The sequence below is a fragment of the Chelonia mydas genome, chromosome 2, assembly GCF_015237465.2.
Source record: "Chelonia mydas isolate rCheMyd1 chromosome 2, rCheMyd1.pri.v2, whole genome shotgun sequence".
Lineage (NCBI taxonomy): Eukaryota > Metazoa > Chordata > Testudines > Cheloniidae > Chelonia > Chelonia mydas.
This window is the reverse complement of record NC_057850.1, coordinates 761220-786381: the sequence shown is the minus strand read 5'-3', so window position 1 is coordinate 786381 and position 25162 is coordinate 761220. Positions and strand designations below refer to the sequence as shown.

The 25162-nt window shown below is 47.7% G+C and overlaps 2 protein-coding genes across 10 annotated transcripts in view; both read left to right on the top strand.

The window, feature by feature from the left end:
- The window catches only part of PUF60 (poly(U) binding splicing factor 60), a 57118-nt gene that overhangs the window by 26237 nt on the left and 5719 nt on the right, over nt 1-25162 (top strand). For 5 of the 9 annotated variants that reach the window (XM_043538884.1, XM_037891722.2, XM_037891723.2 and 2 more), the window contains 8 exons: nt 13391-13486; nt 14387-14471; nt 15239-15328; nt 16363-16413; nt 21721-21882; nt 22485-22577; nt 23647-23860; nt 24342-24532. In XM_043538884.1, coding sequence (XP_043394819.1) covers nt 13416-13486; nt 14387-14471; nt 15239-15328; nt 16363-16413; nt 21721-21882; nt 22485-22577; nt 23647-23860; nt 24342-24532 — 957 coding nt within the window. In that variant the 5' untranslated portion in view covers nt 13391-13415. The remainder of the gene's footprint in view (nt 1-13390; nt 13487-14386; nt 14472-15238; nt 15329-16362; nt 16414-21720; nt 21883-22484; nt 22578-23646; nt 23861-24341; nt 24533-25162) is intronic. The other 4 variants (XM_037891727.2, XM_037891731.2, XM_037891728.2 and 1 more) reach the window with 3 other exon arrangements.
- LOC102936360 (39S ribosomal protein L2, mitochondrial) lies at nt 1817-6438 on the top strand. The gene has a single exon (XM_043538891.1). The coding sequence runs from the start codon at nt 5779-5781 to the stop codon at nt 6382-6384; it is 606 nt and encodes a 201-aa protein (XP_043394826.1). The 5' UTR covers nt 1817-5778; the 3' UTR covers nt 6385-6438.

Genomic DNA, 25162 nt, shown 5'->3' with positions numbered 1-25162 from the left:
CAGTTAATTAGGAGGACGCTTCAAAAACGTTTACTGCCATTATCTTTTATAAGCCTTTGGTTTCTTATTCAACTGCGAAGGACCAAGACACACATTCCCCTCTGAGAAGGATTCTTAGTTGTTTAGGCAGAGTTCTCAGGAAGATGCTGCTTTCTCCCTTTGAGTTTAATTGATACATCCTGCTATTTTAAAAGTGACTTTTCTGGTTACAAATGATTTATGCCTTAATCTAGGAAATACTCTAGTGAAAGGTTTCAGAGTAGCAGTCGTGTTAGTCTGTATCCGCAAAAAGAACAGGAGTACTTGCGGCACCTTAGAGACTAACCAATTTATTTGAGCATAAGCTTTCATGGGCTACAGCCCACTTCATCGGATGCATAGAATGGAACATATAGTAAGAAAAATATATATACACACACACACATACAGAGAAGGGGGAAGTTTCCATACAAACTGTAAGAGGCTAATTAGTTAAGATGAGCTATTATCAGCAGGAGAAAAAAACTTTCGTACTGATAATCAAGATGGCCCATCTAGACAGTTGACAAGAAGGTGTGAGGATACTTAACATGGGGAAATAGTCAATATGTATAATGACCCAGCCACTCCCAGTCTCTATTCAAACCCAAGTTAATGGTATCTAGTTTGCATATTAATTCAAGCTCAGCAGTTTCTCATTGGAGTCTGTTTTTTAAGCTTTTCTGTTGCAAAACTGCCACCTTTAAGTCTTTTACTGAGTGGCCAGAGAGGTTGAAGTGTTCTCCTACCAGTTTTTGAATGTTAGGGTTCCTGATGTCAGATTTATGTCCATTTATTCTTTTGCGTAGAGACTGTCCGGTTTGGCCAGTGTACATGGCAGAGGGGCATTGCTGGCACATGATGGCATCTATCACATTGGTAGATGTGCAGGTGAACGAGCCCCTGATGGCGTGAATCATAGAATCATAAAATATCAGGGTTGGAAGGGACCTCAGGAGGTCATCTAGTCCAACCCCATGCTCAAAGCAGGACCAATCCCCAATTAAATCATGTGGCTAATGTGATTAGGTTCTATGATGGTGTCACTTGAATAAATATGTGGACAGAGTTGGCATTGGGCTTTGTTGCAAGGATAGGTTCCTGGATTAGTGTTTTTGTTGTGTGGTTGCCGGAGCGTATTTGCTTCAGGTTGGAGGGCTGTCTGTAAGTGAGGACTGGTCTGTCTCCCAAGATGTGTGAGAGTGATGGGTCATCCTTCAGGATAGGTTGTAGATCTTTGATGATGCGCTGGAGAGGTTTTAGTTGGGGGCTGAAGGTGACGGCTAGTGGCGTTCTGTTATTTTCTTTGTTAGGCCTGTCCTGTAGTAGGTGACTTCTGGGTACTCTTCTGACTCTGTCAATCTGTTTTTTCACTTCAGCAGGTGGGTATTGTAGTTTTAAGAATGCTTGATAGAGATCTTGTAGGTGTTTGTCTCTGTCTGAGGGATTGGAGCAAATGCGGTTGTATCTTAGAGCTTGGCTGTAGACAGTGGATCATGTGGTGTGTCCTGGATGGAAGCTGGAGGCATGTAGGTATGTATAGCGGTCAGTAGGTTTCCGGTATAGGGTGGTGGTTATGTGACCATCCCTTATTAGCACAGTAGTGTCCAGGAAGTGGACCGCTTGTGTGGATTGGTCTAGGCTGAGGTTGATGGTGGGATGGAAATTGTTGAAATCATGGTGGAATTCCTCAAGGGCTTCTTTTCCATGGGTCCAGATGATGAAGATGTCATCCATGTAGCGCAAGTAGAGTAGGGGCGTTAGGAGACGAGAGCTAAGGAAGTGTTGTTCTAAGTCAGCCATAAAAATGTTGGCATACTGTGGGGCCATGCGGGTACCCGTAGCAGTGCCGTTGACTTGAAGGTATATATTGTCCCCAAATGTGAAATAGTGAAAGGTTGCTTGGGATGTGTTGCTTTCTGACATATTGAACTGGTGCTGCTGGCTTATCATAGAGAGAGTTCATCTGTTTAATTTCTTACTCTGGAGGATTCAGAGAGCAGAGGCCTGCAGAAGTTAAGGTGGTTCCTTCTTGTCTGTGAAAGAAGTAAAAAGATGCCTTTGTAGAGCTTCTGGCATAGAATAAGTCCTGTGTGTCATGTTTCCCTCTGAACATTCAAATATATGGTATAGAGTTTTCTGTCTGCAAGCATAAATTCCCATCTTTGACAATGTTGCCCCAGTCTCATAAGAATGGCCACACTGAATCAGACCAGTGGTCCATCTAGTCCAGTATTCTGTCTCTGACAGTGGCCAGTATCAAATGCTTCAGAGGTAATGAACTGAACAGGACAATTTTGAGAGTTTCATCCTCTGTTGTCTAGTCCCGTTTCTGGCAATTGGAGGTCTAGGGTAGGGGTGAGCAAACTATGGCCCGTGATCCGTTTTAAGCTGGCCTGCGAGCTGCACCATGTGGCTCGGCCCCGCTCTGGCCGGGGCACTGGGTCGGGGGCCGCACCACGCAGCTCCCGGAAGCCGCTGCATGGCCCTGCTCCGGCTCCTACACACTCCAATGGGAGCTGCAGGGGCAGTGCCTGCAGATGGGGCAGCGCGCAGAGCCGCCTGGCTGTGCCTCCGCATAGGAGCCGGAAAAGGGACATGCCACTGCTTCCGGGAGCCGTTTGAGGTAAGTGCCGCTTGGAGCCAGCACCCCTGAGTCTTTTCCCACGCTGCAGCCCTGACCACTCTCCTGCTCTCCAAACCCCTCAATCCCAGCCCGGAGCACTCTCCTGCACCCCAAATCCCTCATCCCTGCCCCTGAGCCCGCACCCCTACCCCAATTTTGTGAGCATTCATGGCCCGCCATACAATTTCTATTTCCCAATGTCACCCTCTGGCCAAAATGTTTGGTGTCGTCCGTCCCCCTCCGTCCCCCCCCCCCCCCCCTCCTCCCCCGGTCTAGGGACACCCGGAGCATGAGTTTGCATCCCTGACCATCTTGGCTAAGAGACCTATCCTCCATGAACTTATCTAATTCTTTTTTGAACCCAGTTGTATTTTTGGCCTTCACGACATCCCCTGGCAGAGAGTTCCTCTACACATGGACTGTGCATTGTGTGAAGAAATACTTCCCTTTGTTTTAAACCTGCTGCCTGCTAATTTCTTTGGGTGACCCCTGGTTCTTGTGTAGGGATAAATAACACTTCCTTATTCATGTTCTCCATACCATTCATCTCATTGTGGGCCACTCCAGCTCAGCAGCTTCCCTGGCAGCCAATGCCACATACAAGTGGGATCCCAGGATGTCTGAGGTAATGACTCAGGAAATGTTAGATCAGTTTGAGGGATTGTCTGTATAGGAAAGGTGTACAAATGTAAACTAATGTGTGAAATTAAAACAATATAGTTATTCTGGTATAGCCCCCGTTCTTCAAAATGGAGATATACCTATCTCATAGAACTGGAAGGGACCTTGAAAGGTCAAGTCCAGTCCCCAGTCTTCATAGCAGGACCAAGTACCGTCCCTTATTTTTGCCCCAGATCCCTAAATGGCCCCCTCAAACCACTGAGCTTTCCCCCCCCCCCCATTGCAGTATAACAGTGGATTTTTTTTCTGTTTAGCGTATGTGTGTTGGAAAGGGGCTAAACCAAAATGACATGCCTATTTCTTACACTGAAATAGGCGCATCCACAGAGGAGGTTATAGTGGTATGACTTCACCACTTATACCCAGTAAAATTTTCCCATGTAGACAAGACCTCAGAAGCTTTTTAATGATTCTTGAGTTCTGCTCTAAAACCTCAGTCATGCCAGCCAGTTTGCATTGCTACTAGCACCATAAACAGATGATAGGTTTTTGTGTGTGAACAGCAGTCGAATTAATGGGAACACAAGAGCTATACCTCATGCTAACTTGCTAGTGAAGACTGCCACAGTTCAGGGCAACTGCACCAGTATTCTCCTCTTGCAGTCCACCATGGACACTCGTCTAGGCTCCAGGCTCCTTAGCCATCACCTCTCTTGGGCAGAGACCTGTGTATATCTCCCTCCTGAATGGGGGATCTTTAAGGCTGCACATTTCCCTGCTTACATTATGATCATCCCCAGCCAGCTAGATTGTTTAAATAGGTCAGCATTTATTCTTTACTTCCTTTCCAAAGGCTAAAAACAGTGAAATTGCCGGCAGTTACAAGTTACTACGCAGCTCTTTATAAGCAAGCACGTTTATTCTTAAGGTGAAAGCATTACAGAGAAGGCATGTTAAAAACAATAAAATAACCTACACACATGCTGAAAAGCTTACCAGAGGTCATCCCAACTCCAGCCTCAGACTCTAGTAGGTGTCAGTCCTTTAAAACCCACAGTTGGGTTTACCCTGTGGTTACAAGTTCATAACTGTCTCAGATTCAGAACCAGAAAAAACATGAATACTTCAGTTTTTTCTTTATACAGTTTGGGATTTTGATCTTGTCCCCATGTAACAGGTGATCAGCAGAGAATGACTTGCTCCTGAAGGCAGGAAGGGCTGAGTTTTTGCATAATCAAAAGTGGGGATTTGCATTCATCTTCCCCTGGATCTTCCCCCAGATCTCTCATATGTCACATCTCCCCCTTCGAGAGGTTACATACAATCCCAGCCCACAATAATACGTAAACCATTCTTTTAACACAGTGGACCACAAAGATATTTAATCTTAATTCAATAAGGTCTCCCAAGGATACTTCAGGAAATTGCCCTATCTGTCACTATCGCAGGGCAACGACTCTCTGCTGCGGCACCTCCTGCTGGTTGTCCAGGGAATTAGCTCTTTTCAACCAGGAGCGCCTTCTGCTGTTCAGTGTTTCGCCTGCTGCTGGCCCCGTGCCCGTCCCGGACCTCGGTGCCCTTCTAGATTAGGGTTCTGCCCCCTGGCAGTACCCCCTCAGTTTGGGTCCTCCTCTCTCCAGGTAGCTAGTCTCTCTCTCTCTTTCTGGCCCACTGCCCTCTTATAAGGGCCAGCTGGGCCCTAATTACACAGGCTACAGCTGTGGCTGTTTTCCCAAACAGCCCAGCTTTTTCCATCTCAGCCCTCTCCCAGGGCTGTTTTAAGCCCTTCAAGGCATGGTGGGGGGGGGCCACCCCGCCACAGTCACAAAGACAAGCCCTGAGTCACTGCCATTGTATCCATTCCTCTGGGTATGTTTGTCACGGTTGGTACCACACTACCAGCAGCCTCCAAACCTGAAGTGTTTCTGTAATTCTTCTGTCAAGGTCAGAGTGGAAGAGGTAGTTGCTGTCTATTCTCTTCACCCCCACCACAGTTTGCTTGCTGCAAGCTTAGTTTCTTGGAGCACCCCTAGCTAATACTTGTGTGGTCTCCCTAACCCCATTCCTTGCATAGTGGCACAGTGTGTTAACCAGGAAGCCGTCAGGACTATAGCCAGGGCCTTGCTGCCAGTGGGCCATGCAACGCATGTGTGGGGTTGTAGTCGTCCATTGTGCGATGCAATTCAGCTAATCATCCCATACAGTATTTATATTGGCCCTTTTCAATTTGTTGATAGCTGTCCAGATTGGAGGCTCTGTCTACAAAAGGAGCTTTCATATTACCATACTCTTCAGGATGATCCCATTTTGAGGGGCAGCAAATATAAATAAATACCAGTATTGAGCAGTGTCTGGTAATAAGAATAAGAGGTCAACAGAAGCCCAGGTAAAGCACATGAAGGCTGCTGAATCCCCTCTCCCAAACCAACAAGATCATTAGCAGGTTCCTCTGGGCAGCCTTGTCTGCCTACCACTGTGGATGGGATCAGCGGGGACACAAGCAGCGCTACCTCATGATTGACTTCCAGCGGCTGCGCTACGGACCTGGAGCTGAGTCAGGTCCCTATGAGGAGAAGGTGATCCAGGTCCAGTACAACCCCTGCAGGTCGGCTGATATCGCCCTGGTGGCCAGCAGCAAGCAGAAACGCTGGATCATTGCAACAGAAAACATGCAGCCTGGCAACCTCCTCAAAACCTCGGGGCACGTAGGCAGGATGGCAGTCTCTGCCAGTGAAGGGGATGCGTACCCTTTGGGAGCTCTGCTTGTGGGGACCCTGATCAATAACCTGAAAAGCCACCCTGGGAAAGGAGAGCAGTACAGCCGAGCAGCAGGGACCTGTGGGGTGTTACTGTGGAAGGTGAATGGAACGGCCATCATGCAGCTGCCCTCTAAGAGACACATGCAGGTGCTGGAGACCAGCATAGCCACCGTGGGGCGAGTTTCCAACATTGACCACAACAAGCGGATCATTGGGAAAGCTGGCCGGAACCGCTGGCTGGGGGAGCGCCTGCGCAGCGGATTATGGCACTGCAAGGGCAGCTGGGTGGGACGCAAGATCAGACCACTCCCACCCATGAAGAGCTATGTCAACCTGCCCACAGCAGCAGCTCAGGCTTGACACCTGGCCCCGGTGCCTGCCCCTCAATGGCTCTCAATAAAATCAGCTCCTCAACACACTCACACACACTCCCTCTCCCTCTCTCGGAATAATTAACCCATTATTAACAGGACAGGGAATTCTGTGGAAAGCAGAGGGTCTTAAACAGATCAAGAGGCAATGGAAAATCTAAGTCTGTTGGGGATGGGATGGAATTTAATGTGTGTAATGTATACCATAGGAGTGATAGTGCACCCTGTTGGGATGGCATCTAGAACAGCATGTGGAGTTTAGGAAACTATGAAAGATGTAAAAAATCTTGAGAAAATTCATAAACGGGCAACAAACGAGAGACGATGATCTGGGAAGAGACTGAGGGAGTTAAATGAGGAGAGTCTAGAAATATATAGACTTTCTGGACTTCTGAATGAAAGATTAGGTTGTGTTGGTGGGGGAGTGGCACAATATGTGAAAGAGAGCATGGAGTCAAATACAGTGTAAATCTGAAATGAATCAGACAACGCCATGATTTCTCTATGGATAGAAATTCCATGCTTGAAAATGAGTAGAGCACTAGGAATATGCTACCAACCACCTGACCAGGATGGTGGCAGTGATTGTGAAATGCTCAGGGTAATTTAGGCTACAGAATCAGAAAACCCAGTAATAGTGGAGGATTCCAACGATCCCCATATTGACTAAGAAAATGTCATCTCAGGATGGGATGCAGAAATAAAATTTCTAGACACCTTTAATGACTGCTTCTTCGAGCAGCTAGTCCTGGAACCCACAAAGGGAGAGCCAATTCCTGATTTAGTCCTAAGTGGAGCACAAGATCTGGTCCAAGAGGTGAATATAGCTGAACCACGTGATAGCAATCATAATGTCATTAGATTTAACACCTTTGTAGGATGAAAAACACGAAAGAAACCCACCATAGTAGCATTTAACTTAAAAAAGGGGAACTACACAAAAAGGAGGAGGCTAGTTAAATGGAAATTTAAAAGGAACAGTCACAAGAGTGAAATGCCTGGAAGTTGCATAGAAACATTTAAAAAACACCATAATTCATGTATAAACCCCCAATTAAAAAAAAAAAAAGGGAAGAGGACTAACAAAATGGACCATCCACAATGGATGAGCAACAGAATAAAGGAGGTGGCTAGAGACAGAAAAAAGAAAAGGAGTACTTGTGGCACCTTAGAGACTAACCAATTTATTTGAGCATAAGCTTTCGTGAGCTACAGCTCACTTCATCGGATGCATACTGTGGAAAGTACAGCAGATCTTTTTATACACACAAAGCATGAAAAAATGGGTGTTTACCACTATAAAAGGTTTTCTCTCCCCCCCCACCCCACTCTCTTGCTGGTAATAGCTTATCTAAAGTGATCACTCTCCTTACAATGTGTATGATAATCAAGTTGGGCCATTTCCAGCAAAATCCAGGTGGACTCCTCCTGAAGTTCGAGACAGCAGACTGGACTTCTACATAGAGTGCTTCCGCCGACGTGCACGGGCTGAAATTGTGGAAAAGCAGCATCACTTGCCCCACAACCTCAGCCATGCAGAACACAATGCCATCCACAGCCTCAGAAACAACTCTGACATCATAATCAAAAAGGCTGACAAAGGAGGTGCTGTTGTCGTCATGAATAGGTCGGAATATGAACAAGAGGCTGCTCGGCAGCTCTCCATCACCACTTTCTACAAGCCATTACCCTCTGATCCCACTGAGAGTTACCAAAAGAAACTACAGCATTTGCTCAAGAAACTCCCTGAAAAAGCACAAGATCAAATCCGCACAGACACACCCCTGGTACCCCGACCTGGGATATTCTGTCTACTACCCAAGATCCATAAACCTGGAAATCCTGGGCGCCCCATCATCTCAGGCATTGGCACCCTGACAGCAGGATTGTCTGGCTGTGTAGACTCCCTCCTCAGGCCCTACGCTACCAGCACTCCCAGCTACCTTCGAGACACCACTGACTTCCTGAGGAAACTACAATCCATCGGTGATCTTCCTGATAACACCATCCTGGCCACTATGGATGTAGAAGTCCTCTGCACCAACATTCCACACAAAGATGGACTACAAGCTGTCAAGAACACTATCCCCGATAATGTCACAGCTAACCTGGTGGCTGAACTTTGTGACTTTGTCCTTACCCATAACTATTTTACATTTGGGGACAATGTATACCTTCAAATCAGCGGCACTGCTATGGGTACCCGCAAGGCCCCACATTATGCCAACATTTTTATGGCTGACTTACAAGAATGCTTCCTCAGCTCTCGTCCCCTAACGCCCCTAGTCTACTTGTGCTATATTGATGACATCTTCATCATCTGGACCCATGGAAAAGAAGCCCTTGAGGAATTCCACCATGATTTCAACAATTTCCATCCCACCATCAACCTCAGCCTGGTCCAGTCCACACAAGAGATCCACTTCCTGGACACTACAGTGCTAATAAACGATGGTCACATAAACACCACCCTATACCGGAAACCTGCTGACCACTATTCCTACCTACATGCCTCCTGCTTTCACCCTCACCACACCACACGATCCATCATCTACAGCCAAGCTCTGCAATACAACCGCATTTGCTCCAACCCCTCAGACAGAGACAAACACCTACAAGATCTCTATCAAGCATTCTTACAACTACAATACCCACCTGCGGAAGTGAAGAAACAGATTGATAGAGCCAGAAGAGTTCCCAGAAGTCATCTACTACATGACAGGCCTAACAAAGAAAATAACAGAACGCCACTAGCCGTCACCTTCAGCCCCCAACTAAAACCCCTCCAATGCATTAAGCATCTACAACCTATCCTGAAGGATGACCCAACACTCTCACAAATCTTGGGAGACAGGCCAGTCCTTGCCTACAGACAGCCCCCCAACCTGAAGCAAATACTCACCAGCAACCACATACCACACACCAGAACCACTAACCCAGGAACCTATCCTTGCAACAAAGCCCGTTGCCAGCTGTGCCCACATATCTATTCAAGGGACACCATCACAGGGCCTAATCACATCAGCCACACTATCAGAGGCTCGTTCACCTGCACATCCACCAATGTGATATATGGCATCATGTGCCAGCAATGCCCCTCTGCCATGTACATTGGTCAAACTGGACAGTCTCTACGTAAAAGAATAAATGGACACAAATCAGATGTCAAGAATTATAACATTCATAAACCAGTCGGAGAACACTTCAATCTCTCTGGTCATGCGATTACAGACATGAAAGTTGCGATATTACAACAAAAAAACTTCAAAACCAGACTCCAGCGAGAGACTATTGAATTGGAATTCATTTGCAAATTGGTTACAATTAACTTAGGCTTGAATAGAGACTGGGAGTGGCTAAGTCATTATGCAAGGTAGCCTATTTCCCCTTGTTTTTTCCTAACCCCCCCCCCCCCCCCCCCCCCCCAAACCGTTCCTGTTAAACCCTGGATTTGTGCTGGAAATGGCCCACCTTGATTATCATTCACATTGTAAGGAGAGTGATCACTTTAGATAAGCTATTACCAGCAGGAGAGTGGGATGGGGGGAGAGAAAACCTTTTGTAGTGGTAAACACCCATTTTTTCATGCTTTGTGTGTATAAAAAGATCTTCTGTACTTTCCACAGTATGCATCCGATGAAGTGAGCTGTAGCTCACGAAAGCTTATGCTCAAATAAATTGGTTAGTCTCTAAGGTGCCACAAGTACTCCTTTTCTTTTTGCGAATACAGACTAACACGGCTGTTACTCTGAATAGAGACAGAAAGGCAGCTTTTAAATATAGGAAGTCAAATCCTACTGAGGAAGAGAGAAAGGAGCATAAACTCTGGCAAGTCATGTGTAAAAGTCTGCTTAGGCGGGCCAAAAAGGAATTTGAAGAGCAACTAGCAAAAGACACAAAAACTAACAGCAATTTTTTTTTTCAAGTACACCAGAAGCAGGAAGCTTACGAAACAATCAGTGGGACCACTGGATGACTGAGATGCTAAAGGAGCACTAAAGAAAAAACAAAGCTGTTGTGGAGAAGTTAAATAAATTCTTTGCGTTAGTCTTCACTGTAGAGGATGAGAGAGAGAGAGAGATTACCACCACACCTGAGACATTCTTTTTAGGGGACCAATCTGAGGAACTGTTCTAGATTGAGGTGTCCGAGGACGTTTTGGAACAAACTGATTAAAATAAACAGTAATAAATTACCAGGACCAAATGGGATACACCCAGGAGTTCTGAAGGAATTACAATACAAAATTGCAGAACTACTAACTGTGGGGTATAACCTATCACTTAAAGCGGCCTCTGTACCAGATAACTGGAGGGTAGCTAATGTAACTCCAATTCTTTAAAAAAGGCTCCAGAAGCAATCCTAGCAATTACAGGCCAGTAAGCCTAACTTCAGTACCAGGAAAACTGGTAGAAAGTATAATAACAAAAAGAGTGGTCAGACACAGAGATGAACATGATACATTTGGGAAGAGCCAACATGGCTTTTTAAAGGGAAATCATGCCTCACCAATCTAGTAGAATTTTTTGAGGGTATCAACAAATGTGGACAACAAAGGCCATCCAGTGGATATGGTGTACTTGGACTTTCAGAAAGCCTTTGACTAGGTTCCTCACCAAAGGCTCTTAAGCAAAGCCTGAGTCATGGAATAAGAGGGGAGATCCACTTATGGATCCGTAACTGGTGAAAAGATAAGAAACAGAGGTAGGAATAAATGGTCAGTTTTCACAGTGGAGAGAGGTATATATCAGGGTCCCCCAAGATTCTGTACTGGCACTAGTTCTGTTCAGCATATTCATAAATGATATGGAAAAAGGGGTAAATGGTCAGGTGTCAAAGTTTGAAGATGATACAAAATTACTCAGGATAGTTGAATCCAAAGATAATTGCAAAGAGTTACAAAGGGATTTCACAAAGCTGGGTGGGCAACAAAATGGCAGATGAAATTCATTTGATAAATGCAAAGTAATGGACATTGGAAAACATAACCCCAACTGTATACATACAAAATGATTGGGGTTTAAATTAGCTGTTACCTCTCAAGAAAGAGTTGTTGGGGTCATTGTGGATAGTTCTCTGAAAACATCTGCTCAGTGTGAGATGGCAGTCAAAAAAGCTAAGAAAATGTTAGGAACCATTAGGAAAGGGATAGATAAGACAGAAAATATCATCATGCCGCTATATAAAAATACGTGGTACTCCCACACCTTGAATACTGCATGCGGTTCTGGTGGCCACATCTCAAAAAAGATATATTAGAATGGAAAAAAGTACGGAGAAGGGCAACAAAAAATTAAGAGTATGAAACAGATTCCATATGAGGAGAGATTAAAAGTCTAGGATGTGTCTGTTTAGAAAAGAGACGACTAACGGGGGATATGACAGCGGTCTAAGGAAGTGTTATTTTCCCCCTTTCCTGGTTCCTTTGTTATGTGGTCACACAATGAAATTAATAGGCAGCTGATTTAAAAGAAATGTAAGAAGTACTGCTTCACACAACACACAGTCCACCTGTGGAACTTGCTGCCAGGGGATGTTCTCTGGTGGCAGATGACAGAAAAAGGAGTAATGGTCTCAAGTGGCAGTGGGGGAGGTTGAGGCTGGATATTCAGAAACACTATTTCACTAGGAGGGTGGTGAAGCACTGGAATGGGTTACCTAGGGAGGTGGTGGAATCTCCATCCGTTGAGGTTTTTAAGGTCAGGCTTGACAAAGCCCTGGCTGGGATGATTTAGTTGGTGTTGGTCCTGCTTTGAGCAGGGGATTGGACTAGATGACCTACTGAGGTCTCTTCCAACCCTAATCTTCTTTGATTCTAGGGGATGTTGTGAAAGTGGAAAGTTATAACTGGGCTCAAAAAAGAATTAGGTAAGTTCATGAAGGATAGGTCCATCAGTGGCTATTAGTCAAAGTGGTCCAGGATGTAGTCCCCTGCCCTGGGTGTTCCTAAATCTCTGACTGCCAAAAGCTGGGCCTGGATAACAGGGGTCACTCGATAAGTTGCCCTGTTCTGTTCATTCCCTCTGAAACATCTGGCACCGGCCACTGTCGGAAGACAAGATACTGGGCTAGATGGACCATTGGTCTGAGCCAGTACGGCCATTCTTATGTTCTTAATATGACTTTGGGGATGGGGAGCAGGGCTGCTAGCCTAGGAGATGACCGTGTGAGTTAAGATAAGGAATCGTTCCCCTTCTCAAAAATAAGTTGAGGATTAGTGGCATGAGATGCAAAAGAAAAATTTTAGGCTGTGTATCTGGAATGCTTAGCAGGGTGCCTGGGTGATGGGATAGACTCTTCGGAGGAGGTGGCTCAGCTCTTTGAGAACAAGGTTACATGTTAGTAGGCCTGAGCCAGGGGTGGCCAGCCTGAGCCTGAGAAGGAGCCAGAATTTACCAGTGGACCTTGGCAAAGAGCCACTAGTCCTCCTCTTCTGTTTGCGGATACAGACTAACACGGCTGCTCCTCTGAGACCAGTAACACGTCAGCAGCCCACCCTTCAGCTCCTCCTTCCCGCTCCCAGCGCCTCCCACCCGATCCACCCCCCCCCCCCGCCCCTCCCTGTACCTCCTGCAGCTGTTTCGAGTTGTGCAGGAGGCCCTGGGGTGGGGGGGATGGGGAGCGAAGGCATGGCAGGCTCAGGGGAGGGGGCAGGAAGGGGGGAGTTGGGGCAGGGCCTGTGGCAGAGCCAGGGGTTGAGCAGTGACACCCCCCCCCCCCCCCGCCCCCGGCACATTGGAAAGTTGGTGCCTATAGCTCCAGCCGTAGAGTTGGTGCCTATACAAGGAGCTGCATATTAATTTCTGAAGAGCCACATATGGCTCCGGAGCCACAGGTTGGCCACCCCTGGTCTGAGCCCTGCAGGGGGCTTTTCTGACTTTTTGATTTCTGAACCTGAATGCTCTGGACTGCTGGAGCGGAGCTGGCTGTGTGTGTCTGTGAAAGGAAACTGGCCATTTTAGCGGGCAGATTTCATGGTGTTTTTTCTGTTCCAGGGCACTGAGTCCATAAAGTTGGAAAATGGACAAAGCACAGCAGCTAAGCTGGGGCTTCCTCCTCTCACCCCGGAACAGCAGGAAGCTCTTCAAAAGGTGAGTGGCCCTTGTGTGGCCTTTCTTTAGCTCTTCCTCATTGTTAGTGTCAGACTTGCTGCCACAGAGGGGTGCACACCAGGTGGGGAGCCCGCCTGCCAGGAATACAGAGGGGATACTGACTGCGCTGTCCCTGCACCTGAGCTCTTAGAATCATGCACAAGAGATGTTTTTTCTTGGCTGGGAATTCCTGGTAGCTGCATGGGAACATTATGGGATGTATTTGTAAAAAACAAAAAACTTGCCGAGATCCAAGTAGATAACAGTTTGATCTTAAATTGTTGTTAAGAGGTTTCTCTGATCCCAATGATGATGAGATGCTGCTGCCCCAAAGTCCCTGTCAGGTGCAGCCTGGACTCGACAGATAACAGATTCCAGAAATGCTCCAGCTGAATCCTCTGCAGGATTCATGCTAGAACACACTGCAAACTCTCTCTACCTTTCCTGTGCTCTCTGGGCAACTATTACCTGCCCCTTTGTTATAAGGGGACCTTTAATATACTGCAAAGATTATTTCATCCCTTTGGAGCCAAGCTATTTTAATTGTAGAACCAAGTCCATCCCAACTCTGATCTCTGGTTCTCAATTCTATGTGTGCATCCGGTTAGGACATTACTGCTGACTTCTGGCTTCCGCTCTGAGTGGGAACCAGTGATGTCTGAAGTGCTGAGAGGAGAGGAGAGCAGAGTTTGGAATGGAGGGGAAGGTGGGAGCTGTGGGCTAGGTGTCTCCCAGATTCTGGTGAGGCAGGTATGCCATTGTTCTCTGTAGGCTTGGTGTGAATGTTCCCATAATGCTGAAGCTGCTTGTGTGTCTGTGTTTGGCTCGCAGTGTGAAACGGCCTCGTTTCCTCTGGCTGCTCCATAGCTGACAGATGTAAATCCCATTGTCCGTTTCCAGGTTTCCGAAGCACCCGCCTCAAATCCACGGTTTAGAGCCTGCCGTTCCCCGGCACCTCCCAAACACGTACAGCAATGGAAAGCAGGTGCCTTTGAGTGGGGTTGGCTGAATCTGTCCGTTCTGTCACCTGGGCATGGCACATCCATGGGTATTAGTGACCCCTTGATTAGGAGCCTCCATCTCAGCATCATTGGATGTGCAAGGCTCAGTGTTTTCCAGAGTGGTAGAAGGCTGGGTAAAGGAAAAACAGTTCAGCCTTGTAGCCACAGCTCAGGGGACTGACGGAGGGAGCTGGAGTATATAGAAGGACCCACAGCTCCTGCTTACCAATATAGTGTAGACATACCCTGTCAAGGAAGGGAAGGGATGCGCTCGGTGCAGAGTCTGGGCATGGGGAATAGGAGCCACCTCGCTCTTTGTAGAACCTTTTGTCCAGATGTTCTCTGAGTGGAAAGGACTTGAAGGAGGCTATCTGTCCTGCCCTCATCTCAGCAGGTAAGGTGCAGTGGTGGGAGCTGAGGGGCAGAGGGAGGAAGAGGGAAATGCTGAGTGTGTAGTGCATGATGCTTTCCTAACATTGCGCCTGCTGCAGACTCTGAGTCCACCCCGTCCTTGCTCAAGCATTGTGCTGTATTTCAGGGTGAACAACTCCAAGATGCTGATCAAGATCATAGTAAGCTGTCGGCCCTTGACTAATGTAAAGTGCCTTAGTGCTTGGGGCCGGAGCACTGGAAAGCACCAGTGGCAACCAGTTGTGGGGTTCTGGGGAATGTTGTATGAAGTTAAATGTCCTTCCCTGGCACCTTGTAGAGTCCTGTGCCCTGTGATTATGGAGTCTGTATTTCCTTCCAGGCAAAGAAGTATGCGATGGAGCAGAGTATCAAGAGTGTGCTGGTGAAGCAAACCATCGCCCACCAGCAACAGCAACTCACTAACCTGCAGGTGAGAGATCCCTCTGGGCTCATCCCCTTGCCTTTACTCTCCCCACAAGGTGGAGCCTTTTATGCACTTAGAACCAGAGCACAGCCCTGAGGTCTGCCTGGAGCCAGGTACTTGCACTTCTGTTTCCGCAGTGAAATTGAAGTATGTTGTCTTCGGCCCTGTCAAGGATATCCCTCTCCTGCCCTCATACATACGCTCACCCTCCCTTTCCCCCCAGGAAAGCAGACTGCCCTGGGAAGAGAAGCTGATGCTTCCTCTTCTGTTGGCCGGCTAGACAATTTTTTCAGTTGCCAGAAAATCAAAGCATCTGCTGTGAGTTCCACTGTCAACCTGAAGCTAAGGTGGTGTCTGGGGTTACTGGGAGCAGTATCCTTTCACCATCCTTTCGCCCATGAAGAGAAGGTGCCTGTCGCTCTGGCCTTGCTGGCAGTGCCACCGCTACCATGGACTCTGTAGATTTTTCTCAGAACTCCAGCTGGTTATTCCTGCTAATGCAGGATTGTCCAAGTCCTAGGAGACCCCTCTGCTGCTGTTTAAACCCCCCTTCCTTCTGAGAATCCTTACATACAGCTCACTGCCTCCTGTTTGAGGTTAAAGAGCCCAGCATAATGATTTGGGGGGTTGTGTATGTTTTAAAAAATGTTGAAGTGGGGATATGCCAGCTGCATTAGGCAGCTCTGGCTTTTCAGGGCTCTGTATGTTCCTGGGCAGCTGCTCTAGATGAGGGGCTCCTTGTAATTGCTGGGGGTGAATCAAGGACAGTGGTTACAGAGGTTACTATTGCCTTGAGTCCCCCCTGGGAGAAACCCTGCTTCCTGAGGCACTGGCAGCAGCACACCCCTCCCCAGAGTTGGTGGGCCTGGCATCTGCAGGGTCCCAGCGCTGGACAGTCCTTGGGAGCGGGCAGTGAGGGGCAAGGAAGGAGAGGCCTCTCCCACAGGTTCCCTGTGCCGTCGCTCTCTGCTTGAGTTTTTACGAACAGCCGTAGTATGCTCAGCTCCAACAGACTGAACTCTGTCTTTACTGTCTTTCAGATGGCAGCAGTGACAATGGGCTTTGGAGATCCTCTCTCACCTTTACAATCGGTCAATAGACATATTCACTTCTTCTTGGGCACTTTGTCTTAGTCAGGGCCTAGAGTGGGGAAGTATGTAGTGGTAATACAATGCTCTTAACTAAACCCAGTACAACCCTCCCACATACCCACCTGCTGTGGACAAGCACAAAAAACTGAGACAAAGTGTAAACTCCCCAAAGGAAGACCTTGGGCTGGGTACAGTCTGCTGTGACACTGGCACCCTGGGCCCTGGAGTCAATTGCAAAGAGAGCTTTAGATTTCAAGCAGTTCTGAACACCTGTGAAATTGTGGGAGCCACCTTTCTAGGGATGCTACAGTTCTGAGGTCCTGACCTAAAAGTAACTGCCAAGGTAACTCACAAATGGGCAATCTGTTAAGAAACCAGCACACAGAACAGAGACCTAGTAGCTATGGTGCTGGGGAGCACTGGGGCATTAGAGGCTTTCAGCGCATAACCTAGACCAAATGTGAGACTTCTGTTGCTATGTGCATACTTGTAGGCTAGGAGAATTTGGCATATGTTTCAAGTAAAGCAGTGAGGGCTGAAACAAAAAGAACAATAGAGTTATTCAGAGAAAAGCAGTGCAGTCCCATAGTGCTGGAAGTTTCTAATCTACTCCCACAGAGAGTCTGATTTACTTGGGATTATCTGTCCCCACCCCTTCTAGACACATGGGGCACTGGCATATGTGGGCTATAACCCCCCTCTCCTTGTGCAAAGGGTCACTTGTAAATGTTTCCTTGTCTAGCTGAAATGTAATTTCTTTGGTTGGTGTAAAATGCAACCTGGAAGCCAGTGCTCCAAGGGGAAAGAAGCATTAAAACTAGACATGCCTGGCTTTCCTTCTGTAACACTGCCACGGTAGGTAGCTTGTCAGCTGGGGAGCCAAAATAGCATTTGTGGGGGGAGGTAAGCTCAGATTGGGACAGGAAGAGCCATCTCTGCCTGAAGGCAGCATGGCCAGTTCTTGAGCATTGTTGCCCAAGAATCCGCTTTATCAATTAATTTAGATACTATTGATCTCCCATATCACTAATTCTGCTAAACTGTGTTTTGCAGCCACATCATGCACCATTGGGTAACAGAGATGAAAACATGTAATAATGATAGAGGATATCTTTAACAGGGCCCTCAAGATTAACCACGGGCTTAATATTGTAAATCACTTACCAAAAAAAAAAAAAAAGCCTCCCTTTGCCAGGAGCCAGCACCTGCTGTTGGAGGGACAGAAAGGCTAGAAGTCAAGGCTTTGCCCTGGATCAGCCATCATGGTGTGTTGTGAACTCGATATTATTAAGATCCCCATTTTCCCACCACATGCTTTATCTCAAGGCCCGTTGGGAGTGTGGAGAGCAAGTATACCTTAAGAATGGGACCGTCTCCACTGGCAGGACCCACAAGGCCCATTTGTGAGGGAAGTGCAGCCTGAGCTTCCTGTTATAGCGTCTTATTGACCATAGTCAAAGCTTCCTATCCAGCAGACCTCTACCTGCAGGAGTGTTACCGAGCAGGGTTTCACCTTGTCACTTCACCAAGACAAGCAGTTTCCTTGCATAACTGCATCAAAAGTGCAGATGAAAACAGTGGTGCTTTGCATGTTGCCTCCCTCGTTTTGAGCTCCATCCTGAAAAGGTGCATGTTAACTTGTCCTTAATAAGAATACTCCTTAGCTCCTAACTAACAGCACTGTCTATACATACAAACACTGACTGCCCACCTGGAGGTGAGGGAGGAATCCTTAGCCTCTGTTTACAGATGGGGAAGCGGAAAGGTCAAGTGCCCAACCCAGAGCTACAGAGGGGAGTCAGTGGCAGGACCAGGATTCACATGCACGTTCTTGGCACCTGGTCCTGTGCTAAGTTCACAAGAATATGCTGCCTTTTCCCTTAACTCACTGCACTGCAGGTTCCTACTAGTACTCACATGTGCCTGTCACCATCATAGTTCAGCTCAACCCTAGCTTGGTGGCCCAGATATCTGATGTAAAGGAGTGTAAATGGGTTCCTCAGAACGTCACTCCTCCTGCTGCTGCTGGAGTCTCCTGCTTGTGCAGAAGGGTTAGAATGTGGATTTCCCACTGTGAGGGTTGCTGCCCAATGTCGGAGAAGGGCTAATACTATCAGTCTTGTCTCTGTGGCAGGTATCATTGGAGGAGAAGAGAATGCCCCCTTCGTGTACACATCTTTAAAGGTGTGGAAAATCCCTATGCCTGGGGCACGGGCCTCAGGCTGGCTAGAGCAGTAAGAAGAGGACTAAACTAATAGCAAAAGGGGAAGGTAGAATGAGGGGAAATCTGAGCACTCAGCACAAAATCAAGATGTTGAGAACAAAATTAATCCAGGAACCAAAGAACATGAAGAGAAGAAATTATCTAATTGCCTGAACACCAATGCTAGGAGCCTGGGTAACAAACAAGAGGAACTGGAATTGCTCATTTATGAGCATAAACTTGATCTAGTTGGTATTACTGAAACCTGGTGGGTTGGTTCACCCAAAGGGAATGTTAAGATCAATGGGAAGGGGGAGGGGCATTCTATCTCAAAAATGGCATTAGCTGTGTGCAAGTTGCTGAAAACTCTGAAGAAGACAGATAAAACACAAGTGGGGTACTGGTTGGTGTCTGCTACAGACCACCAAAGCCCACTAATGAATAGGATGACTGCTTCCTTTTATGCACGTAATTACAGTGTGTACAGATAAAAGCTGTGTGATCATGGGGGACTTCAGTTTGAGTGACGTATGGCGGAGGTCTTGTGCGGCCAGTATAGAAACATCCTTGGAATTTCTAAGCATAGATGACAATTCCCTAACTCAGAACATATTGCAGCCTATCCAGGATGGTGTATGAGACCTTGTTCTAACAGAGAGAGAGAGAGAGGAACTGATCACAGCTCTAAAAATTAATGGTAGCTTAAGTACAGGTGATCATAACTTGATCACATTTATAATGTGCAAGCAGAATAAAGTCCAGACCAGTAATATAGATGCTTGGTGCATTTACTAGGGCCAATTTCACAAAGCTGAAAACAGTTATGAGCCAGATCAGTTGGGAGGAAGAATTTAATCAGAAAAATGTGAATGATTAGGAATAATTTAAGAACATCTTACTAGATCCCCAAAACACCACTGTCCCACAATCGAGGAAGAAGACCAATTTTAGAGGGGAAATGAAGGCAGCTGTAAAAAATAAAAAGTCAATATATAAAAACAGAGGTTCCCGACTGTGGGCCGTGACCCCATCAGCAGATGGCGTTGTGATGATCCTTTGTGTGCAGAGGATGTCAGTTTGCTCAGCACAGCGTGACCTAGTATGTACGGTGTATGAACAAATTGGCGTCCTCAGCACAGCGTGACCTCACATGCACCCTATGTACAAGGTTACGCCACATGGAGGATGCCGTTTTGTAGAGCTGTTTGCATCCTCCATGCTGTCTGTGATCTCTGCAGAAAATAATACATTAAAATGGGGTTGTGCCTGCATGCAGTTTGGGAACCCCTGATGCAACCAGTGGAAGAAAGGGGCTGATAGTAATGAATGTTGGCTTCCCAAGGGTGGGAGGATTGGGAGACTGCACTAGAGATATTCTTGCCTAGCTGCTCTACAGTGTGACTGTGCCTCACTTTTCACCTGGCTCACAGGGTTTTGGAGCTTTCATAAAATCTCATTTAAAAGCATAAAACACAGCCCCAACTTAGAGGTAAAACAAAACCTTTGTTTCCTTTGTTTGATGAGTCCAGGTTCAAGTTATCTAATATAACTGCAAGAACAGTAGTGTGGTGTGAGAACCTGGTTCGATGATAGCTCTCCCTCCCCTGAAGTGCTAGGAATCAGTCCCGACTGAGGCTGTATTTTCAGCTACAAACAGTTACTTGCCTGGTCGTGGTGACAGGCTCAAATGCATTTGGTATTTATTTTGTGCGGTTGCTCGTCAGACACAGTCCCTGCCTGCTCTGTCCATTACTGTGTTGCAGGAGAGACCCCCTGGCCACCCCTTTGTTACCATATGAGTTGTGGCATCCCTAGACAGGACACAGAACAACTCTGAGCTCATTGTGCTCACCCTTATGCCAGAGCTCTCCACCTGAGTTAGACCTTCATGCAATGGCCTTATAGCAAGGCCCTTCTTGGGGGGGTAAGTGTTCACAGAGCTCCCTACTTGGCTGTGGAGTACTGTAGAATTGGGTTGGGGAGGAAGGCACTAAGATCAGTGCTGCTTTTTCCCTCTTTGTAGGGCCCTCACCACTTTGCATTCGTTCCAGCTGTTCCATGCAGAATAAGAATGTAGCCCTGTACAAGTCTCCAGTGTGCGATAATAAATACACTATTGCTGATTATAGGGAGCTGCCTCTGCAGGGCTTTTCTTTCTGCCTTGGTCCCAATGCATGCTGATAAGATCACAGATTTGGCCAGTGTGTCCTAGCAGGCAGCACCTTCCTAGGTGAAGTTCTTAGAACTGCCATGTGGCTTGGAGGAAGCTGGTTTTAGGGGTACCATCTGGGGAACAACCAGGTTCCTCTTGCAAAAAGACTTTTTCAGATAGGTTCAGGAAAAGAGTGCAGAGGCTTTCTCTGCACTGGGATAGACAATGGCTGAGTCTCTGGGGCTGTACCACTGTAGGTGCCAATACCAGTGGAAGATGCTAACTGAGCACCACAGACTTCCTCAAGAGAAGGGTTTTGTTTAATTGTTAGATTTTGTTTGTTTTTATTGAACTGTACAGTGCAGCTGCTGCCCAGTGTCAGCTCCTTTAATGCCAAGGGAGGGAGAGGGGAGGAGGTAGAGCCCGGTTCCAAACCCCTTGCTGCCCAGGGAGTGGGGAGGAGGTGGTTCCCAGTGCTAGATCCCTTGATGCCCAGGGTAGGGGAAAATGAGAGCATGTGGTACACAATACTGGATCTTTTGCTGCGCCATGCAGGACAGGAGGGATTGCTGTTAGTGCCTGATGTTGGATCCCTTGCTGCCTGGAGGGGAAGCTGTTTTAGAATGAAGGTATTTCCCCCTGCTGCAGGCATTGCCAGAGATGTGATCTTGTCAGGGTGGGTTGGAGTTAGGGCTGCTAAAGTGGCAGAGCAAATCAGAGACTTGACTGTGCCCCTGGGAGTGAGCCTTACTGCCCTGCACTCCCCAACAGTCCATGCACTGAGCGAAAATACTTCTTTACCACTAAGAGTGTTCCAGGCTGTGCTGCAGCCAATGAGGAGCTGCTTGCTGTTGGGTCACAGCTCCTGGGGCGGGCGGGACAGGGGAGAGAGCTGTCCTGGTATCTGTGACGACCCCCTAAGCTAACCAGCCAGTTCTTCTTTCCAATACAGATGGCAGCTCAGAGGCAGCGGGCGCTGGCCATCATGTGTCGTGTGTACGTGGGCTCCATATACTACGAACTGGGAGAGGACACCATCCGCCAGGCCTTTGCCCCATTTGGACCTATCAAAAGCATTGACATGTCCTGGGACTCTGTTACAATGAAACACAAGGTTGGTTAACAGCCCTAGGAGTGGTTTCTTTTTCTCTAAGGTCACCCTGCATGCATCTAGGGAAGGAGGGGCCTGCACCCTCCTAGTCTGCAGTATAGAGCAAGCTGTCTAGGAGGTGGTTCTTCAAGAGATCCCTGTTGTATTCCACTGAGGGTTCTGGGCATACGCCCGGAGCTGGAGCTTTTAGGATTGAATGTGTTCACCTGCTGTGCTGCATAGGTTTTAGTGTCCCCGGAAGCCATAGCGATGACCTAACAGCTGCGTGTGGGGTATGGAGCTTGGGGAATGCCGAGCAGTTAGCTTGCCTCGTGTGCACGCACTAGTCTGTCTGCCTGGCTAAACGGCCTGTTCTGTGTATAAGCAGCTCAAGAAGCAAGTGGCCACGAGTCTGTTCAGGCACTTTCGTGCTTCAGCTTGTTGCTCTCTGCATTAGCATGCTACTGGGAAAGGCTTTGAGGGTGGGAAGCTCTGGCTGAATGGTTGGGATCTGGCACAGTGTGATACAGACAGGGTGCATTAGTCGGCAGAGTGGGGAATGCGAGCACTAGGGGTTCAACAAGAAGAGATGGGTACAATTTAATAGGGTTTCCCCTCTATCCTAGGGCTTTGCTTTCGTGGAATACGAGGTGCCTGAAGCTGCTCAGTTGGCCTTGGAGCAGATGAACTCAGTCATGCTGGGTGGGAGGAACATAAAGGTGAGTGACAGCCGGTTGCGTTACGTGGGAGGCGAGGCTGGCTCATGCTGCTGTTTGTGTTGCAGGGATGGGGCTTTTCAGATGGTCAGAAGAGCCTAAAGAAGAAAATCTATGTTTCTAGGAGATCTGTTCCTCAGTGGGCCTCTTTTCAATGCGCCACCTGAGTCCACTCACTGAGAACTGGCTGGTTCTTGGCACCTGCCTCTGACCCTCTGGGAAGAGCCCATAAAGTGTTAATATACACTAGGAGGAGGGAGGGGCGTTGGGCGCTATTCTGTTCTGCCCCATCCACAGAATGGGAGCCCTTTGTGGCCTAGATATGGAGTCTTGTGGGCAGCGGGCAGGTGAGTGACTGCTGACCCTGGTGGTGCCTGTTGGGCTCTGCAGAAAGGGGGCTTGTTTGTATGTGTATTATGAGGGAAATGAGGCTCTGGGGTAACCTAGTTCTCTGCATGAAGAGGGGGAAAGATTTAGTACAAACTGAAAGGAACAAGGGACTTGAGCTTTGTATTCCCAGGCATCAAGTAAGAGATTCCCTGACGGGAGTGGGAGACTTTTGGGGGCGTTCCTTTTGCGGTATCGGTGAAAACCCAGTGTCCTTACATATTTCACCAAAGTCATTTCCTCTTAGTTCCCTTTTCAGGCAATTGCAGTGCCTGATCGATTATGGGTTTTTGGGAGCTCCGGAGAATGGTATGGAGGCATTGTGCCCTGCCTGTAGCATTGACAGCTAGTCATTGTAGCACTGGAAGCTAGTCACTAGAGAGGGAGGGAAGATACAAGTCTGAAATATGCTTGCTTCAGGAACAAGTGCCACAGAAAACGTCCTGTATCTGGGTTGTCTCAGTAACCCTGATATCCCATGGTGGCCTGTGGAGTCACTGGAGACTACAACCCAGACATCATAATGAATTGTGGCTCTGTGGTGCTAATTGCCATGCCATGGAAAGTATTATGTGGGGTTCAATTGCTCTCTGTTAGCATTTGCAGTCCTTGTGTCTTGGGTGAGTCACAGTGCTGCCTCTTGGAGCACTCAAAGAGGTGTTTGTGTTTGCTTTGCTCTCCACAGGTTGGTAGGCCTAGTAATATTGGACAGGCACAGCCAATCATAGACCAGCTAGCTGAGGAGGCACGGGCTTTCAACCGCATCTACGTGGCATCTGTTCACCAGGACCTTTCAGATGACGACATTAAGAGTGTGTTTGAGGCCTTTGGGAAGATTAAGTCCTGCACGCTAGCCAGGGACCCCACAACAGGGAAGCACAAAGGCTATGGCTTCATTGGTAAATTGGCTGCTCTGATACCTGTCATGGAGTGGGGTGGGGATGTCATTGGATTTGGATCTGTGTCTGCTCCCTGCAGTGGCAATAAGCTTCTGCTTTCAGTTATGGGTTAGAGTGGGATTGAGAGCAACCCCTGGCCTGATGTCAGAGGGCTGCCTGGCTCTCAGCTGGAAACCGGATTCTGTGTTCGTGTTCAGCTGGCACCTAGGATGTGATTAGAACCATCTCCCTTTACGCTGAATGTTTGAGAAGATCCTGGACAACCAGAGGGGTTGGGTGTGTGATCTAGGAGGTGTGGGAGTGGTTGGTAGGGACACTGATGACTGCCGCTCAAGACCATTGTGTTCTTAGAAGTACAAACCTAAATTGTGGAGGGAAAGTGTTCTACGTTTAGGAGGCAGGCAGGTGGGGCATTGTCCCTGGGAGCCTGAAATGTCCATCTTTAAGGAGCGATCTGTCAGGGTTCCAATTATCATTGCAGAGTATGAGAAGGCACAGTCGTCACAAGATGCTGTCTCATCTATGAATCTCTTTGACCTGGGAGGCCAATATCTCCGGGTTGGCAAAGCTGTTACTCCCCCAATGCCTCTCCTAACACCTGCAACGCCTGGAGGATTACCCCCTGCAGCAGCTGTGGCTGCAGCAGCTGCCACAGCAAAGATAACAGCTCAGGTAAGAAACAGAGCAGCAGGATTTGAAATGAGGTGGGTGAGTGCGTGCGTTATTTAGAGTCCAGCAGTCCTATTGAACACAGGGATACCGATTCGTACAATGCACTGAGTCAGCAGTACTTATGGGAAATCCTGACTAGGTGGCCTTTGTTGTACCCTACAGAGTAGTTCTCCCGGTCTCATGTGGAGACTGGCCAAGGAGTAGCTGTCTGTGCTACACCCTCCAGTCTTGGGTCTGGCATGCCAAGGTGTAGAAAGAGGCCTGATTTACAGCACAGACAGGCTTATTTGTTTTGATTTAGTTTGATTGTTCTGAAACAGTATTGCCTAATTAGGGCCACCTAAGAGAGCAAGAGGTGGTTTGGAAGTGGGGAAGCTTTTTGCTCTGGAATTGACTCCATCCTGCTAAAACCATCCTGGAGACTTTGAGTTGGGGATCCCTTGGCATGTCTATCATTCAGGGCCCTGCACATGAGCTGACTGGCGTTGGGTGATAACTATGAAGTGTGGGGAAAGTGCCTGCTCTTCAGGGGTTTGGCATGTGGTGGCTGTCTACAAGAAAGGCTAGTTCAGGGCAATCCTCGGCATGTGTCTGTGTGATTAAGCTGAGTTGCATACATTTCTCCGCTCT